A 20,952-nucleotide genomic window follows, 5' to 3' on the forward strand; every position below is an offset into this window, starting at 1 on the left:
ATGGTTGCTGACATTCTCACCAAGCCGCTAGTGAGAGTGAAGTTCGAGCACCTGCGAGAGAAGATGAACCTTCATGACTTCAGTTACTAACACTTGAGAAGGGGTTGTTGGGAATTTACAAGTGTCATTCTCTTCTCTCATGAAAGGGTTAATCTGTTTGTGTTTAGCTAGGCATAATTAGTTAGGTTGAGGCCAGTTAGATGTCGAGTAACTCTTCCCACCAGGGCAAAGGGGAGTTGCATGCCTAATGAACAAATCTAGGATTGATTATTGGCTGACCAGGTTTATTGGGGGCAATTAACATTCTTTCCTTTGTCCAGGATGCCATTGCTCACTAGCCAGTTGGACCGTTATCTCCAGCATGTAAGGATGTAGGAACTAAGTTAGCTCTTCTTTATTTTATCACCAATGTAATCTTATTTTATCCTTTATGTAGTAAACATTATTTTAGAAGCTGAACACGCATGTCTCTGTGATTCTTTATCTGCTGTGCAATACTCTACTCTGCTAATCATAATCATAATCATAATCATAATCATAATCATAATCATAATCATAATCATAATCATAATCATAATCATAATCATAATCATAATCATAATCATAATCATAATCATAATCATAATCATAACTCAACAGTTATTAATGTGCACTGTGCTGGACAGAGGAGGGTTGGTTACCAGTTATAATTATGTACTTTTATTTTTAGCAGTGAATGGCCTTGGAGGCCAGATGTGTAACGAAACATGTAGCTATTCTCACAGACAAAAATGACAACACTGTGCTGTGTTTAAAATGCTCTTATCAATTCTCCCGAAGCTCTGGGATGTTCACGCCAGAATGCAACAAACCCCAGGGCAGGAAAATCTCCCTATATCTAGTTAGTCTCTGTTTGAATGATCACTTCTGCCAATGACAATCTTAGAGTAAAGAAGGCCTTGTACTGATGGAGCCTTAATAAAGTTACTTTATCCAAGACACCTGCATGCTTGCTTGTGAGGGGCTTTGGGATTGAACTGCCAAGGACTGACAGCAATTTACTTAGCACACACTCCAGAATAATTTTGATAACTTCTTTTGATACATGCCTGGATGCTCAGCAATTACAGGGTATCTTACACTATGCACAACTACACCATGTAATATATGTAGACATAAACCAGGATGGTCAGGTAAGCTTGCTTGTAACTCTGAACATGTCTGAGACTAAAATTTAGTTTTACCTTCCAACAACATGGGACCAGTGAGGTCAATACCTTCCTCTATCTTTATATGGTTCCTTACCAGGGCTTCTTAGACTTTTCTGGATCCCTTTAAAGTGTTTTTTACCCCAAAAGAAAAATGAAGTTAATTGTTCTTTCCACATGGACATGTTGTACATTCTAAATGGCTCTGCAGATAATGCTAACTAGTGCAGTAAGGAGGATTATAGTTTACCAACATCTCCTTTTGCTTCTTCTAGTCCCATTTATAAAGCTTTTGTATGTTTCTTTGACTAAATCATCTTTATATTAAGCAATAACAATCAATGATATGAAAAACTATGGACCATAAATATACTTGAATTTGTGCCAACTATACTTTTCTATGTAATGAAAGTGCATACACTGGAGTAAAGGGGATACTTTTACTAATGAACTGTGGCAAAAGTATTCGATATATTGAATGAAGGTGATTTTTTTCCTGTTTGCCTTTAAAAAATTAAAACAATTGCTTTGCTAGAGCAAACCACAATCCATCTATTCCAGCCATATGTTTTTAAACAACCAATAGTCAGATGCCTTTTGATATTTGCAAAAAAAGATAGCTGTCCTTTCTTCTTTGTCCAGCATCTGATATTCAGAAGCATAATGAAATCAAGAAAGATACATTATTCCTTCATGGCTAATAGCCACCCAAAGTTATGATACAAATGAAGAAAAGCTTTGACTTAAGGGCAGGTTCATATATGTGTGCTCATAACTTCATGAGTACACAGCATCACAGGGTACCTTGTGCGTATAGATGATATAGAACAAAACCCACATACATTTCTTATTATTTCACTTCACCTCAGACATCATTCTACATTTTCTGTAACAATCTTCTGTTATTCGCATAAACATGGGGTTGGGATTGCATGAGTTAGGGGGAGTGGACTGCATAGAGAAGGAAAGTGGATGAAATCACTCCTCCTGTGGTAGGATACAACTCAATGCTTTTCCAAGTAGGAGTCATCTAGGAGTCAACAAATGCTGAGTAGTCCAGTGATGCGGATGTGTATATAATCCAAAGTATAGTTGAACCATAAATATGATACTAGATATATGAATTTGTAAACCATGGCTAGCAGGCTTTGTTTCTCTTACACTATCCAAAACTTGGCATATCAGTAAGCCAAAAAACCTCCCCAACCAACCATCATTGAACTATCTTTAAAAAGAATACATGAAGTCGAGTTTTTAAAAGTTACAGCAATTTCTGTAGTTTTATGATGAATGTGGTGATGATGTCATGTCATCCATTGGAATAGCATCATATGGTCTTGCATTGCTGTTTTGGACCATTGTCTCATTAGCCATCATAGGATTGTAGTATGACAAATCTGCAACGTGCGCACCATAAGACTCAGATTCATTGTCCAGTCGCAGAACTGTAAAATAATGTATATAGTTATTTATGGAATACATTAACAACGTTGTATCATTATAGAACAGCCATTCTCAAATTTCTGTAATCCAACAAACCCCATTTCCCCCCATAATTTTTTCCATTGATTGTCAAGTGTCCCTACCTTGCTTTTCAAAGACTGCATGGCAAACTATGTATGCCTCATTAGGACTTCCATTGCCTCCTTTCTTAAAATAATATTCTTATCATCTACACTTAAAAAATAGCAAGAATCATCCATATTGGATAGTAAGTTATTGGTAGAACTTAGTTGAACACATACAGGAAGGGGCATGGAAAAACTTTCAGAGCTACTCACAGAAATAGAAAAAGAACTGGTTCACACAAAATCTGAACTTTTAAAACTAAGTTGAAAATTGCCTTTAGCTATTACCTCACCATCTCATGGTAAAATCCCTTTTCTTGGAGAATAGAATGGAAACCAATAGTATAACTGAACTAACTATAATGACTAAATTAGAACTGTAGCTCCATGGTGCCACTTAACAATTGAGAATTCCTAGAGCTGAATTATAGATTCTAGTGACCAATCAGTACATTCTTCTAGCTACTGCTCTGAGAAGCTAGGAAAGCAATCAGTGCACATTCAATCCCCCAGTGGAGCAGATAACACTGCTCTGCACTATTTTGGATCAAGAAAACAGCAGGGGGAGGCAGGTATCAATCCTTCCTGACCAGAATTGAATCTCTGCTTGGCTCATAAATAGGATCCCATAAGGAGCTTTCAGCTAGTGTTTGGCAATTCCCCATGGTAAACACATCAACAGAGTAATTTGTAGTTTGGCTCCTGAAACCAATGATTTAGCAGTCCTTTATAAAACTTCACTGCATAAAACTAATTTATGAGCAAAGATTTCTGATTAGCCTTTGGGTCCTTCATTCCTCTCACAAAAACATGTATGTTAGCCACCAAAGGTCAGGATCCCAAAGGAACATTGCCAAGATACTTCAAATCTAAATGAAAATAGGAAATAAATCTCTGGTTTACCATAGTTACGAAAAGTGCCTTTGCATTTCTGTTGTACAAATATTATTTATGCAGATTAGACAAAAAAGAGAACTGTTTTAAAATCTGAGGCTAATGCCAGTATTATGGCGGTCCCCACCATTGTGCCTGGGGGTTCCATAGCACCTGCACACACCTTTCCTGGTGCCTAGCAGATTGGGTGGGGCCAGCTGGGAGTTTTGCTTAGTGGGGCTTCTGATTGGCCATTGAAAATCTAATTGTCTTTGCAGATTTTTTTAAAATGTCAATGTTTTGGCAGTAGCTGCCACAAGAGTACAATGGTCTTCACTGAAGGTAAACTGTATCTAGACAAGAAAATATTTTTAAACAATATTTCATTTTATAAGGCATCCTGTTAATCAGACCCTCAGCCTGAAATGTTTATAAGTTACTATTATAGTTAAGAATAATGTCACTCCTTGGCATTGTGTGGTCAGTTCTGCCTCCTGTGGCAGCCATTTTCTTGGTGCGCCTACCACCCTGTGTCAGAATTCCAAAGGTGCCCACAGGATCAAAATGATTAGGGATCTCTCCAGTATTAGCCACACCACAGAAATCATTAGCCCCACTTGTGAAATCATTTTACACTTTAATAGATCACATATTTCTTGTTTAATTGGAATGGAAACTTTCAAAAGCAAACTACATTATTTGGATGTAAATAAGCATTTACAGGCATCTCATCAGCAGAATTTATACTCCTGTCTTGACTTTAATGTTCCTGAGTTTGTGACACAAGTTGTAACTTAATTTTATGGCTATTTTTTGCTCAGAATGTATTAATCCATAGCCCATTGCTGCAGAATGAGACTATTTGGTTTCAGAAATATCCATGCCTGTGCCCATTAATACCTCATTTTCACTGCTTCGTTGCTGCTAATAACTGTACTGAGCATGGTGCAGTATCACATTTCAGTATGATTCCAGCATGATAAATAGCTTAGGATGTCTTAAATTCAATCACAATACAGCCTCAGTTCAATCTGAGATATTTTGGTGCAGTTATTATGCCAATAATAAAAATACTAAGGTTTTCTCCAAAGCACTGTGATACTGGAAAATTGCAGCCAGCCAGCCAGCCAGCCAGCCAGAGAGAGAGAGAGAGATTGGAGACCAGTTAGGATGCTCTTCAAGCAACATAAACAAAACCTTTTTCCTATATGGTAGGCTGGATCCCAGCATTAATAGAATTAGAGAAGGTTTATTTTACGTAGTTCTGTGTGTACAACATATTGCCCAAGAGCTAGTATAAAATCAAGCATTTGTTTTTCATTTCTGATCAGCGTTGCTATACACAAAAATCAAATAATGAAAGGCTAATCAAGGCAGTCATTAAGTTCAGCTTGGGTATGAGGTGATTTGATCAAAAAAGGTCATTATTCTTGGGAGTGGACAGGGTGCTGAGATATTTCTTGCACTATGCATTGCAGAAATGAAACATGAAATGGAATATGGTATAAGTTGTGACTTCCTTGTGCTTCCATGTCCACTTGAACAAGAGTCCTTACTTGAGTGGAAATGTTCCATAAGATCTAACCCAACATATATAGAGATCTTCCTGTAGTGAGAATGCATTCCTCTTTTATTAGTTACATTCATTGCTTCAGGTACTTGAGAGAAAGCGACTTTGTATTAGACGTGGGTACAGGGGGAAAAAAACACTGAACCATGAGGTTCGTGAATTTTGACGAACCAAAAACCACAAACTGGCACGGAACTGGTGCCAGTTATGAACCAGTTCGTGATTCGTGGTTTGTGGTTCGTGGGGTTTAAATACCCCTTTCCGGCCGCTTAGCAGTGGCAGGGAAAGGGGCATTTAACTGTTTAAAGGGCCCTTTCCTGCCTTGCAAGCAGCAGGTCCCTTTAAACTATCAGCTGGCAGGTGGCAGGAGGATCCCCCCTCACCGCCTGCCAGCTGATAGTTTAAAGGGACCTGCCAGTGGCAGGGCCATTTAAACTGCCCAAACCTCAGCCCCCACTGACCCCACCCCCAGCCCCCCCAGCCCAGACCCCACACTTACCTTCCCCTGCAGCATGGCATCCTCCCTCACCTCCAGAGAGGGGCAGGACGGCCGTTTTTGGCCTCCTCCAACCCTCCGCAGGCCCACAGAGGAGGCCAAAAACAGCCTTGCTGCCCCTTGCAGGAGGAGGGGGAGGATGCCGCGGGCTGCAGGCATCCTCAAGGTAAATGTGGGGCTGGGGGTAGTGGGGGGTGGGGGCTGGTGGGCTGGAGTGGGGGTGGGGGCTGGCACTGGGGTTTGTGGGCCATTTAAAGGGCCCTGCTGCTTGCAAGTGGCAGGTCCCTTTAAACTATCAGCTGGCAGGCAGCAATGGGGAGGATCCCCCCTGCCGTCTGCCAGCTGATAGTTTAAAGGGACCTGCCACTTGCTGTCAGACTGTGGATTGCTAAAAGTTGCAACTCAGCCTACCTCTTGCAATAAGACAGGAGTCTATTGATTTCAAAAGGCTTTACTGGAGATAAACAACCAATAGAGTACACATTCCAAGATACACGGATCTTAGCTGAACTTGAAAATTGTTACGAATGCCAAGCAAAAGCTGAGGTACAGAATAGCAGTTCCCTGCAGGCCCCATCCTCCCCCTCAGTTCTCAAAACAATCAGCCCGAGGGTGAGAAAGTGAAAGTTTCTCAAGGGTGTCGGAAAGGCAGATATATGTAGACACAACATTCCTCTTCTCTCTGTAAGCTTTCATCAGAAGACTTGCCACCTGCAAAAGAAACACTTAATATACTGACAGGATTAAAATGGAGTCTCTTTGGCTTAAACACAATCAGAACCTGACTGGGAGACATCTTTGCGTAAGCCTGGCCACCAAAATTGTATTAAATGAAGTGTTTTCAAATACCCATAATGGCCAGCAGTCGGGGTATCATGACAACGCTGCAACACTTCTTTTCTTAAGCTAGCGGGTACATAAAAACGATCGCCCCAAAGCCATTCCCCTTGTGCAGATTGAGTTAGTTTATCTTTTGGCATATTCTCCCCCTCCTTCTCCACTTCGCTTTTCAGTTTTTGTCTCCACCCTTGATCCGCTCGAGTATGCTGTGCTGCGCGACTGCGCGTTGTGACCATGCCTCTGAGTTGCGTTGGCGAGAATACTGTCTATCGTTTGCTCCCGCTTGCTTTGTAGTTGGGGCATGCGCGATAGAGCATCAGCTAAAAAGTTAGTTTTGCCAGGCAAAAACTTTAGGGTGAAATTGAATTTGGAAAAATATTCAGCCCATCTTAATTGTTTGGCATTCAATCTCCTGGGACTACGTAATGCTTCTAAATTTTTGTGATCTGTCCACACTTCAAAAGGATGACGGGCCCCTTCCAACCAATGTCTCCAAGAGGAGAGCGCCGCTTTGACTGCAAACGCTTCCTTTTCCCAGACATTCCAATTTCTCTCCGACTCTGAGAACTTGCGTGAGAGATAAGCACAAGGTTTCAGGTTATTGTCTTCCCCTTTTTGCAATAGGACTCCCCCTATCGCCGTATCGCTGGCGTCTACCTGCACAATAAATGGGCGATTTTCATCGGGGTGCTGCAAGACTGGTTCTGATACAAATTGCTGTTTTAACAGATTAAAAGCCAACTGGCATTCTGGAGTCCAAATTAATTTGTATGTGAGTTTCTTGGCTTGCTCCCCTCTGTTCTTTGTTTTTAGTAATTCTGTGAGGGGAAGAGTTATTTGGGCAAAATTCTCTATAAATTCTCGATAGAAATTGGCAAACCCCAGAAAGGATTGCAGCTCTCTATGGGTAGTAGGGGGTTGCCATTCTTGTACTGCTTTAATTTTGCCTGGATCCATTTTTAGCCCATCTTTGGAGATGCAGTATCCTAAATAACTGAGTTCGGATTTGTGAAATTCACATTTGGACAATTTGATGGGTAGCTTGTTGTGCATAAGTGTGGTTAATACTTGTTGAACTAATTTCACATGTTCCTCTTCAGTTTCTGAATAAATTAACACATCATCTAGATAAACGACCATCCCTTTATATAGGAATTCATGTAAGACTTCATTGATCATGGACATGAAAACCGAAGGAGCTCCAGACAAGCCAAAAGGCATGACCAAATATTCATACTGCCCTAAGGGCATATTGAACGCGGTTTTCCATTCATCCCCCTCTCTTATACGAACGTGGAAGTAAGCATCTTTTAAGTCCAATTTTGTAAAGATCTTACCTTGGGCCACGACGTTGAGCAAATCTGTGATGAGGGGAATTGGATACGCGTTCGTGGAGTAGACAGCATTGAGTCCTCTGAAATCAGTACACAGTCTTAGCCCCCCATCCTTTTTCTTGACAAACAGTACTGGGGCTGCATGAGGACTATTAGCAGGTCGGATAAATCCTCTTTCCAAATTGGTATCAATAAATTTGCGTAGTTCCTCCATTTCTATAGGACTCATTGGGTATAGTCTGCCCTTGGGCAGGGTGGCTCCTGGGAGGATTTCTACTGCACAATCGGTCCTCCTATGAGGAGGTAAGGTGTTTGCTTCTTCTTCAGTGAAGGCTTGTAAATAGGCTCTGTATTCTTTCAGTATTTGGTTGATTTCTTCTTGGGTTAGTAAAGATTCCTCCATCCGGGTAGGATTGGTACCCCAATTTTGGTTCCATCGGTGATTTTTACAGCTATCTTGCCGAAATGTAATGCTCCCACCCGGCCAGTCAATGTCTGGGTTATGATCCCATAACCATCGGCTACCTAAGATTAGAGGGTATTTGGCGGTAGGGCTAATCACAAATGACCTCGTCTCCCAATGCTGTCCCATTCCCGTGAACACAGGTATGGTTTCGGTGGTTACTGGGTTCATGTTGGAGCCATCCATTTGTTCGAAGATGACCGGTGTTTCTAGTTCCTTCATGGGAAGTACTAGTCCATTGGCCAGAGCGGGTGCAATGATATCTCTGGAACATCCTGAATCAATAAGTGCTTGTACATGAATATGAGTTTTCCGCTCTGGGTTGACTAAAGTAACTGGCATGAACAGAACGGTCTTTCCACTATGGGAACAGACTGTTGTTTGATCTGTCGTTTGGGTCCGCTTACGACAGATCCATCTCGTTTCCCGAACTCGGGCTCTCGGGTCCTTCCTCTCCAATTAAAGCAGTTGAATCTAAGTCCATGACTTCTTCCAATTCTAATCCTTTCTCAGGAAGATTTCGGCGGGTTGCACTGCGTCCTCTAGCAGATCGGGGAGCCAGCGTTGGGTGGTATAGTGGGGGAAGGGTGGTAGAGGTTGTATGTACTGGCTGGAGCGGAGCTCGTTGCACAGGCCTGAGTGGACATTGTGCTGCGTAATGGCCACTTTGGCCACAATGTAAGCACAGTCCTTGTTTCCATCTAGCTTCTCTCACTCCTCTAGCCGCGTATCCTGCTTCTCTTCCCCCTCTAACAATTATGGAGGTTCTTCGGTGCCCCGTTGCCTGCTGTTGTTCTACAAGCCATACTTCCTGCATACGGTTTTCCACTTCACATGCCAATTGAATCCAACCCAATAATGTTGGGGGATTGTCTTGCATAAGAGCCCGATCCAGCAATTTTGGATTCATGCCTCGTTTAAACAAAATTATTTTTGTGGACTCCTCACATCTCAGGCATTTGACCACTAGCTGTCGGAATTTAGTAACATAGTCCCTGGCCGACAGATTGCCTTGCCTAATGGTTTGCAATTCTGTTCGGGCTCTATCTTCTTCTAACGGGTCCTCATATTGTGCTCGGAGAGCCGCTACCAAGCCTTGCAAGGTGTCTAACTCCGGGGCCCCCAATTCATACAAAGTTACATACCATTCTGCCGCTTTTCCTTGCAGCCGGGATCCTAGGTGTTTGATTTTACTAGCTTCATCTTCGAACAAATGTCCCCAACGATTGAAAAACTGAAGTGCTTGTACTAAGAAAAATCCTAGTTTTAAAGGATCTCCGTCAAACGTAGCTTCCAACTTTACCCACCCCATCGGCAACTTCTGAGGTCTAGTGACTAGGGCTGGAGCTGGTAACGGGTAGTACTGTAAAGGCATTGGCCTCAGTCTGGGCTGGGTGTCTTGTTGCCGTGGAATAGGTTGTACTGGCGGTTGTTCAAAGGGGGGACCTGACCCTGTGCCGGCATTAAGACTGGTGGATCCCTCTGGACAGGCACCGACTGTTGCTGTATTAACTGCTGTTGGGCTGCTACACCTCGATTCATTGAAGCTCTAGGATGCTCCCCTTGTTGCGGCCCCTCACCTCTTCCTTCCATAACTAGCACCGATAACAGATGCACAGCGTGGGCCAAGCTCTCTTCCATGGTACGAATTCTATCCTCCAGTCTCTATACGTGTAGTGGCACTGAGGTATTGACATCCTCATACTGAATTTCCTGGGGCAATTCCATCAGGAATTGTACTGTATCCACATAGTCCACAGAGGAGGTGGTAGCACGGGACCAAGGTCGAATCTCTCCCATTCCAGTGGCCCCGGCAGTCTCACCTTCCTCCGATATCCCAGCAAGGATTCCTTTCGTTAGTCCCGTTACTGCTGAAATCCCCGCATCAACAGCTAGAGTTCGGCCCTGTAGTTGCTGCCAACTTTGATTAATTGACTCGCGCTGCCCCGTCCACATAGCAACTTCGGCATAATCCCAGCTCATCAAGTCGTGATGGGTGGTCTCCCAGTCCTGGGTATTCTCGGTACCCCTGGGGTCCCATTCTTCCAGTTGATTGGATTCTTTATTCCACATATACCATGGCTGGTTGCTGGCCCGTGCCTCAATCGGCGTTCGGGACTGTTTGGGAAGCTCCCAAATAATGCTAGGTCCTTCCTCCATCGACGAACCGACCGTCCATCTCACGTCAATGAGCAACCTGGAGAACATCGTGCTTGCTCTCCTCTCCCTCGTTTCTCTAGGTCTGGAGCCCCACTGCCTCGGTGTAGGCAGAGATATCAGGGATTCCACCGCCACCCGTGGTTGAGCTCCCAAGTCCCTCTGGACATCCTAGGTGCCAGCTCTGTCGGGTGCGAGGGGATACACTGTAGCAGGACCAGACTCTGTTCCCCCCGGAGCAGGTTGGTTTGTTGTAGTAGGTTCCACTCCTTTCGTGCTGGAGACATATGGATCAAACAAAGGGTCCCTGTCGGGCTCGACCTTGGTATCCGTCTCCTCTGGCCAAGGCATTGGAACAGAGGTGATTCATAACAAAATGTCAGACTGTGGCTTGCTAAAAGTTGCAACTCAGCCTACCTCTTGCAGGAGTCTATTGATTTCAAAAGGCTTTACTGGAGATAAACAACCAATAGAGTACACATTCCAAGATACACGGATCTTAGCTGAACTTGAAAATTGTTACGAATGCCAAGCAAAAGCTGAGGTACAGAATAGCAGTTCCCTGCAGGCCCCATCCTCCCCCTCAGTTCTCAAAACAATCGGCCCGAGGGTGAGAAAGTGAAAGTTTCTCAAGGGTGTCAGAAAGGCAGATATATGTAGACATAACATTCCTCTTCTCTCTGTAAGCTTTCATCAGAAGACTTGCCACCTGCAAAAGAAACACTTAATATACTGACAGGATTAAAATGGAGTCTCTTTGGCTTAAACACAATCACAACCTGACACTTGCAAGCTGCAGGAAAAGTTTGAATGGCCATTTCCTCAGGGAAATGGTCATTTATACTGCCCCTTTCCCAATACAATCCAAACAAACCTGAACCAGTAACCAGTTCGTGGAAGTTTGTAGAGAGGAGCTTCCATGGTCCATGGTTCGCGAACTACGAACTGGCCTGGTTCATGCATTTTTTGGGTCATAATCGGATTCATGCCCACCTCTACTTTGTATCTAGCCCAGTAGGAATTGTGAATAGTCATTAGGACAAAGTTATTAGAAATTCACCTCATTCCTTCTCTTCCCTCTTTTGTCCTCACTTTATACATTTGGTCCAGCCCTCTTAGTTGAATTGCAGCTATTCAAGATTGTTCGACAACTGCAGTACTTGCTACTGAAAATTAAGATGTAATCCTTCTAAACATTGCATGTAACTTGCAATTATTGTTGACCTATTATTACCTGGATCACTTCTTGTGTCATCATAAAGTCTCTGATGTACAAATCCTTCAGATTTTCTCTTCGCACACATGAAGTAACCAACCAAACCAATTAATGCAGATCCAAGCACAGCTCCAACAATGGCACCAAATATTACTCCTCCATTGCTGTGATCCTCTGCAAAAGCAAACAAAAAAAATGAAGTAAAGATAGGACCCTTGCAAGTATAAAATGAAAGCAAAATAAGGTCTTAAAGGAAGGGAAAGGTCAGTAACAAACCTAAATAACAGCTGGCTACAGATCCAAGCCTCAATTTTGTGGGCTTTTTATGAGAACAGGGAATGAACTCTGGCCCTAACTCTGACCCTAAAACTTGCCAATAATCATGTGGGCAAGATAAATTATTGTTGAAACAATTTTAGAAGTAAGTATATGGGGATTTTCTTCTGGATGCCCAAATGGAAATTCATTAATGGTCCCATAGCATCAGAATGTAAACTGCCTGTTTTTAAATAAAAAATTATGGATTGTGAATACCTCATCACAGTTCATTATAACTTAAACATTCTGAAATATGGGTATTACACGAGTTGTAAAGTAAAGTGCAAATTACAAAGGTGTCTTTCTGTTTTTCAAACAGGTTGTTCTATATGTGGTTGAAATTCATTTCGTTTGTGTGTACAAGACCTCAAGAGCCGAAGTAATATAAAATAATGTTCAGTTTCATGCATGAAGAAAGCAAACTATTGTGATATATTTGAGTGTGATTTTTCTCAGATTTAATGGTACATTTTAAAGGCACATCTCTGTCTTTTTCTTTTCATTCCCTCTGTTCTTGAACCAAGGTCTTGAACTATAAAACTAAAAAACTTAAATAGAGCCTATATCTAAAAACACCTCCCTTTGACACTTTTCTGCAGCCTCTAGAAATTGAGCAATAAAATAGGTACATTTAGGATCAGAATTCTCTAAAAGAAATTGAATCTTTTGCTCTAAAGTTGATAAAGGAAACATAGTCCGTTTATCAAGGCATGGCATAATCCATTTTAGCCTAAGCTGAGACACATAAGGACATTGCAAAGCGAGTCAATTGACTGGAAGGAACGAGGGCATAACCAATCTGAAAAGGGAAAGTTGAGTCATGAACGCATAAAGGTTTTACATAACTTTGAGTCTAAATAAGAAGGGAGTTACCCTTCAATGGGAGGCCCAAAGCAAGCAGAAAGCATGTCATCTGAGCTTTAAAATGGGTATAGCTCATATATCTGGCCTAAATCAATTTAGCCACATGTTTTTTACATTGCATTACAGAGGAAGAAGAAAGATCATCCATTTTAAGATTGATGAGAGATAGCTTCTATTCAAAAAGCTGAAGTCAGGTTGTGTTATAAGAGTCCCTGAGTGTTAGGCTTACCAAGCTACCCTTGGGGGGCCTCAAAGAAAAAAACAAAGATGAAATAAAAAATTGAAGGCGTATACCCAGGCACAGGCTTCTATAGAGCTGAGACCAAATTCATAGCAAAGGGCCAATGATGCAATGCACCTAGGAAGTCCTCCAATTGCTTGAAGGAATGAAAACTGTTTTTAGAATCATCTACAGCAGACATACATATAGGGACACCATATAAGAGTTGTGAGACCACTGATGAATTAAAATCACTAATAGCATATAAAAAATGCAAAATTTCCTTCTTAGTAGCCAAACATTTCTGAGTGACCAATTGTTTATGACATCTTCAGGACAAGGTAGTCTGGAATAGGGCACCAAAATACCTAAAAGAAGAAACCTGCAAAATCTTCTGCCCATTAACTATCCATGTCTTTCTTTTAATCAAAGATCAAGGTGCAAACTTAATAATGTTAGTAAAGTTAACAGATAATTCCTCATACAGACAATAAAAACAAATCCTTTTCAAAGCCTGAAGAAGACTGATGTGGGTACAGGAAAGTAAAACTGAATTGTCTGCATTAGACATGGGCATGAACAGCATTACAAATGGGAAAAAAACCATGAACAGCCCGTTCATCTGTTTGTGAACAAGCTGTTCTGAGGCTCCATTCTAAACGAACAAGTGGTCCTTGCAAGCCTCCTTCGTTGCCTTTGTCAGCCGTTCTTCAAGCCAGACAGTCTGGGTCCTTTCAATCAATTCCCCTGGCAATGGCAGGGACTGACCTCTGTCTGAACTCCTTCTGGCTTTCCTTCTGGTTTTAACCCTTCAAAGTACTTCCAGCAGAGAGTCCCGTTTTTGCCACTGTGAAGAGAAAATGACAACAAAGGGGGAGATCCATGGATCATGCCTTTTCTAGGGTGTAATCTCTCTGAAACTTGGGGGGGTGGGTCTTCGAAAGACAGTGAGGACTATGTCCCCTGCAAATTTGGTGGGTATTGGACATTGGGAAGGTCAGTTTGTAACCCCACAAAGTAACTGTCTTCCAACAGGCAGTTCCATTTTTGCCACTGTGAACAGAAAATGACAACAAAGGGAATGACCCATGGATCATGCCTTTCCCGGGGTGTGATCTCTCTGAAACTTGGGGGATCTTTGGAGGACAGTGAGGACTATGTCTCCTACAAATTTGGTGGGTATTGGACATTGGGAAGGTCAGTTTGTGGGGTGTTTAAAGGGTCCTGCTCTTTGCACGTAGCAGGAAAGGGTTCTTTAAACTATCATCTGACAGGCGGCAGGGGGGAATTCCCCCTGCCACCTGCCAGCTGATAATTTAAAGGGATCTTTAAGGGGCCACAAACAATGAACAACGAACATGTTTGTGAACAGGGTCATGTTTGTTACTGTTCGTTGTTTGTTGTTTGTGGATGGTAATGAACAACGAACAGCTTGTTCGTGTTTTTTTTTCCGTTCGTGCCCATGTCTAGTCTGCATAAAGTAAAAGATGGACTGGAATATCCAGTAATTTAGGCAGGTGCAGAGAAGAATCAGTCAAAAAAACTGGCAAATCAAACAAACATGGTGCTAGAAGACACCCCTGTTGAACCCCTCAAACAATGGGGAAGGGAGTAGTTAAGTGACCCTCACTATTACACCATACTTGGCAGTAAAATCAATATAAATATTTTAATTAACCACAACAATCTCCTGTCAGTTGTGGATTGCTTCAATTTAGCCCATAAATGAAGGCTGCATATAAAGAAACCTTTCTTCAAAATGGCATACTTACTATTCAAATATGATAACACATGACGATCTAGCATACTATATCCCTTATGAAATCCCATCTGTTCTGGGCCAATGATCTTTAAGTCAGCCATCCATGACTGAAGTCTACTGGAAACATTAGCCAAAAGAGGAACCCATCACTCCTTGATGTTAATAATAAATTCTGCTGGAATACCATTAGGGCCAGCAACCTTCCAAGGATGGAGTCCTTGGATAAAGTTCGCTATCTCTGAACATAGGACTGGTTGCCATTCTGGCAGATCAGGAGACACTGAATCTAAATTGTCATTTTTTTTGTCTTAGAAAACAGTGATGAGAAATGTGATACCCAAGTCTGAGCAGTAATGGTATGAGATCGTTTTTAAAGAGGAGGAGACAATCGACCAAAAGTAGAGGACTCATTATACTGAGCAGCCTTGATTAACTTCTGCCAGGATCTCTTTCTGGCAGCAGTTTTCTTTTCCTTCACAATTTGCTTATAAGCACCCTTAGCAGCCAGAAGATAATTCACCAAACTGTTGGTCCAAAGCTATCTCATAAGTCACAACCAAATGTTTAGCATCCCTACAAGCTTTGTTGAACCAATTATTTCTTGGAACTGCTTTACAAGCACATGGCTTAAGGAAAAATGGATAGATTTCCATCAATCTAGAGAAGAGCACAATCTCCTTCCTTTGATCAGTGCTACTCATTCCCAATGTGTACAAAGTCTGACATTCTTTTAAATCCAATGCTTCTTTCAAAAGATAACTTAAAGGCTGAAGACCAGCAGTCGTCTCTGAAACACTTCCCTTCTATTTCCAAATGGTCCTGTGGACTTTTTGCTAAATAAAGAGGACTAGATAGATAGAGTAGTTATCAGAGGCAAATGATCTCCTCTTAGAAATTCCCCAACTCTAAAGTCAGTGATTAAAGAAAGAGCAGCAAAATTGGCTGAGTAATAATCTACACACTAATACCACCTCTTATATAGGTAAAAGTAAGCTCTCCAAGGAGTTCAAGACCCACTTGTCCAGTTAGCATTACCAGACCAAACTGAATAATTAGCTTAAGTCACTGGGTCCCTCTTGATTGATCTTTTGATCACTAGTTCTTCTTTCAAACCACCCTGGTAACTTAAGGTCAGTAGATAACTCTGGGATTTTAGCAGTGAGAGTCTCATCCAAGGGACTCACTCTAGCATTAAAATCTTCTCCTAAAATTTTTTTAGCTCTAGGGAATTTCGATAGACAGTATAATTCTGCCCAAATAGAACAGAAAGCTTGTACTGAGCTAACAGGAGGGATATAGATAGAAATAAATACAAAAAAAAATCCTTAATAATTAAAAGGACTGGTAAGGTCAAGAACATCTGATGGTCAATTTCTAAAACCTTGATGTCTGTCAGGTCTGTTGCCTACAGTCCCTCCATCTTTCTGAGTTATTGCAATCATCTCCTGTGTGCAATCATCTCCTTATTTTTCACATAAGCTGTCCAGCTCCTAGGAAGGCTGCGCTCTTATCTGAGATGGCTCACCACAGCGGCCTTGGGACAGTTCCATCCTACTCTCCCATTGACAGTACCCAGCTGCTTGGGCACCAAGGGTGGGGGACTTACGTAGAGGGACTGAAACTTTGTAACAAGCACTCCATACATCATTCTCAACAAGAGACCTGTGTACAGCCAGATGCTTTTACTTGCCTCTGTGTAACCTATGGACATATATATGCTGAAGCTATGATGTCTCATTAAAGAACCTTAACTTAAGAGAGCTTGGGTTTCTTGTTGCAAGGGGTGGGAGTTTCTTCTGATTAGTTGCATCCGTTCCAAAACACTGATTTATTATTATGTGTATGTCCAATATCATACATGGTTGTAAGTTATCTGAATACGTATATACTGAGCTTAGTAGCAGTAAAAAGCTACAGTTATTTGTTATCATCCCTTTGAATTATCTGTTTATTTGGAAAGTATGATCACCAAATACAAATGAAAACAAGATTGCGGGACCAGCTCAAAGGCTGAAGGTGCTTGGGCAGGCAATAAACATGCATGAGATATTGTGTGGAGAAAAAAGGCCACAGCTTTATTGGTTAAAGTGACAGGAGCACTGGCTCAGCAAAGGGTGTGGACATCAGCCAATGACCCCTCATCCCTTCAGTCCACCTGCTGAAAGGGGAACTGCAAGATGGCAGTTGGTGGCCCCGGCTAGAATTTAAAACCATGCAACCCTCTGTGCCACCCTAAGAGCCGCATGAAGGAACTGGCTGCCCCTACCTCACCTGCAAGCCCACAAACTCCGGCTCTGATGAGTTTTGGGTTGGCAGTTTCTTCTGATGGAAAGGAAATCACTTAGGACAAACAAGTCACAAAGATATACAGAACAGAAACAAACAACCTGTGTGGCTATATAACCAGTGGGCACACTAGCCTTGAGCATGTATGCTCAAACAAGCAATTCATTGCTAAGGTTTTCGCCATTTCCTGAACAGCCAATAAGCTGAGAAGCCTGAATATTCTTACTCATAAATTCAATACCTAAAGGTTAAAATAATCTTTATTGGGCTGAAAGTTGGCATGTAACTATTTGTTTATTAGAAGACCCACCTTCTAGACTCATCCCAGTTTGATAAATAATTTGGTAAATGTGACCAGATGATCATAATACAGGATGAGAAGCTCAACGAAAGTCATGTGAACTAACATTTGTATGGATTTATCTTCCTAGACTATAAATAGCGCAATTTCCAAAACTTTATCTACATTTCAACATCTGTCACTTGAAACTAAAGATGCTAAAACAGTGGGCTCACAGTTGTATCTATGTAATGGGGATATGCTATAGGAGTAGCTAGTGTTACACTGTGTTGGTAGCTGCAGGCAGTTACAGTATACTAAAATAAAGAATAAATAAATTATATGTAAAATTGAGACAGCGCTTTTACCTTTTTTGGGTTCTCGTGATTCTGCAGAGTTGTCAGTAAATTTGGGGTGCAGGCCTGTGGTTTGTACATTTGTCATTAAGACTGTTTTGGCATTATTGCTAGTGGCCAATAATGTGGCTGATGTGTCATCACTGGGAGAAACCGTTACACCATTTGTTGGAGCGTCATTGGGGGAGATCATCTTAGTAAAACTGACATCATCAGTGGTTGTGGTGAAGCTGTTTGGTACTGCTTCTGATGGTTTTGTGTATGTTGTATCAACATAGCTCTCAGAGATTGTCAACAAGTTGCTTGTGGTTGTGGGCCTCTCTGATGGAGATGACTTTCTGTTGTCACTTGTAAAAGATTGAGTGATTTTTTCTTTTGAAAAATCCGGTTGCTGTGTAGGAGACCTTGGAGTTATGCTGTTGCTTTGAGCATCATTTTTTTCTGCACTTGTTTCGCTGTGATGAGTGACTGCTGGTGATGTGACAATAGATAAGCTAGTAGTAGATGTGCTGGCAGTGCTCTTTATACTGCTTGTGAGGTCTGTGCTTGTTGCATTGACAGCTTCACTTTTAGGCCACTGTAAACTAGCCAACAGCAACATAAACATGAATCTTTGGAAGATGAGCATGGTTTCACAATACTTGTTTCTTGATACAGCAGACAGCCTGGAAAAAAGTTTTTAAAAATATTCAATTTTTTAATAGTCTTTTGTTATATCTTTTGTTTTTATATCTTTTGTTTTCCACTCACCAATAAAATTTTATTTAAAAAAAGAGAGAGAGAGAGAGTGAGTAACTGGTCCAAGGTCACTCAGTAAACTTCAATTTTTTAAAGAAGTTTAATTAAAAGTTCAAATAATTTAAAACATAACATAGTACTGTTCCATATAATTTACAATATAACTGGGGAAAGAATATAGACATCAAATTTTAACATCAGAACAGGGTAAACAAGTCTTTCTTTACAATTTTTATATAGGTGTAAAATAGTTTATTATATTAGGATAAATTCACAAAGGGTATGATTCCTATACTGGTAGTTCAGTTGTAACTAGGAATGGATTGATGATTTTGAAGCAATTTCCCATCTATAACTTTGGGTTTTTCAACTTTACAGCATCAGAGATGAATTGGGTGGTGCTAGTATAATGTTGTGATAGACAGCAGTAATTCCAGCTCTAACTCTCCTGGGAAACAACTAATGAGAGCTGGCAGAATGCTGGGCCAGTGATAGTTGAATGTTTGTTGGAAGGCAGTCACTAAGGAGAAGGTTTTGGAAGCTGCTAAGGAAGGCAGCAGAGATATAGCTGGCTGTCAACACCTGTTCTGATACTTAGTAATAATTCCCTGTTTAATTACATTATATTTATTTGATTTAAAATAATTCACTCTAGTGTTCTATTTTGTAAATAATTTTTTGTTTGTTTCTGTTTTAACCCTGGCTAACCTGAAGTTGTTGGATGAGAGGAATTAAAACACACTCAAAGTAAACACTGAGTTCTTTTTCTTCAGTAGCCATGGGCAGTAGCTGAATGAGGAAAAGTAAATACAGGGAATGGGCTGCCTGTCCGGTGGAGCCTCTGGGAAGAGGGAAAAGGGGATCCAGTGTGGATTTGAGCTGGATTTATCAGTCTCTCTGCCTGATAAATAGGGGTTAGACAGGTGATGTGACAGCCCTTAACTCCCTGGGAAGCCCCAAGCTGGCAGAGGAGGCTTTACAGTGGATAGCTGTGTTTGAGGTGGGCACAAATGTACTGTAAAACAACATTTTACATTTGTAATCTAATTGACTGCCATATTTGGGTTTGGAAAATAAATATTACTCAGTCACATCACCTATTGATCCCAGGATCCCCCGGTCCCCCAAATGTATGATCTTTACATATATTTCTTTAAAACTTTCATATTCTACTTTTTTGCCTAAGATAGACCCACAAAGTGACTTTTATCAGTTAAAAAGCACAATACAGTAAACTACAAACATCAAAATACAAGGATTAACTTGCCAAAATCATTTATGCTATGAAATAAATGCTATAACACTAAGCCCTGGTCATCAGTATATTATTGAGTCCCGTAGGCCTTCCGTGAGTTGCTTTTGGAATTAATTTTTCACCAAAAGATGGAATGTAATATAATATACATGTTATAAATAATATACAACATTTCCACTTGTGGTCCAGATTACAAACAGGCTCATGGACATAATGTGGGTTGTGTTGCTGCCAGGTGGTAAGGCTGGGGTGGAGGGTTGGCTTCATACCAGCTGTGGGCAGCAGGTCCCAATGGGGTGGAGTGAAGGGCAGTGGAGACAGGGCCTGGTGCCATGTCAGAAGTGCCTCGTGGCTCTTGCTGCCATTCTGCAGTGGTAGCTGGAGCTGAGGGGCAACTCCTGCCCTCCCTTCCTGGGAGCCAGCTTCAGCTGGGGATGCCTATCACAACTTGGCAGTTGAGTGGTTTGGTGACATTGAGCTGAATCCATTCAGGTAAGTAGTGCTGGCTGGGCTGATCACCCCCTTTTTGAGGTCCCCTTATCCTGAGGAAGCCAAAAGCTACGCACCAAGTATGGGCATTGTGAGCTTCACTCTGGGTGGCAGAGACTGCCAAGTCATGCCCGGACAGATGCTACAACTCCTGGAATCCCACAGTGCCCAGCAGGCTGGCTGGGGAAAGCATGCCATCAAACGACAGGCAATGTGGTGGATCTGTTGCCACACCAATGCTCCAATGGCTGTAATCAATATCACACAGGATGAAAGGTATTGTATTATTTAGCCCAAGCACCAGCCTCACACATAGCTTATATGGTGGCAGCAGCAGCTTCCCTGCCACTTTGTTTCCAAAGGGCTGTGCAAAACACTTGGGTTTTTTTCTCTTTGCAAAGCCTGAAACATGCCTTGGAGGGAGGGAAAAGCAGCTATTTAATCCTTTCCTGGCTTTTAAAGCCAGGAGGAAAGTGCAGTAATGTTACAATGTTGCTATGTTACAATGTTGCTGCACTTTCTTGCCTTTGGGAGGGGGAAGAGTGTGTGTGTGCATACCCCAAAGGAAGAAGGTAAAAATAGCCATTTAGCCATTTCCTGGCTTTTAAAGCCAGCAGGGAAATAAGCAAACTTCTGCAAACAAGGGAAGCAGAATAGCTGCCAGCTTTTTTCAGCTGATG

The 20,952-nt window shown here is 41.7% G+C and overlaps 2 protein-coding genes across 2 annotated transcripts in view; one reads left to right on the forward strand and one right to left on the reverse strand.

The window, feature by feature from the left end:
* The window catches only part of ANO3 (anoctamin 3), a 511,447-nt gene that overhangs the window by 442,190 nt on the left and 48,305 nt on the right, over positions 1 to 20,952 (forward strand). The window lies entirely within an intron of this gene.
* MUC15 (mucin 15, cell surface associated) overlaps positions 678 to 20,952 on the reverse strand; it is a 28,646-nt gene continuing 8,371 nt past the window's right edge. The window contains exons 2-4 of the mRNA XM_054972312.1: positions 17,803 to 18,455; positions 11,723 to 11,878; positions 678 to 2,632 (exon numbers count right to left, since the gene is read on the reverse strand). Of these exons, the coding sequence (XP_054828287.1) occupies positions 2,469 to 2,632; positions 11,723 to 11,878; positions 17,803 to 18,418 (936 nt within the window). The 5' untranslated portion in view covers positions 18,419 to 18,455 and the 3' untranslated portion in view covers positions 678 to 2,468. The remainder of the gene's footprint in view (positions 2,633 to 11,722; positions 11,879 to 17,802; positions 18,456 to 20,952) is intronic.

Source organism: Eublepharis macularius, chromosome 2 (assembly GCF_028583425.1).
Source record: "Eublepharis macularius isolate TG4126 chromosome 2, MPM_Emac_v1.0, whole genome shotgun sequence".
Taxonomy (NCBI): Eukaryota; Metazoa; Chordata; class Lepidosauria; order Squamata; family Eublepharidae; genus Eublepharis; species Eublepharis macularius.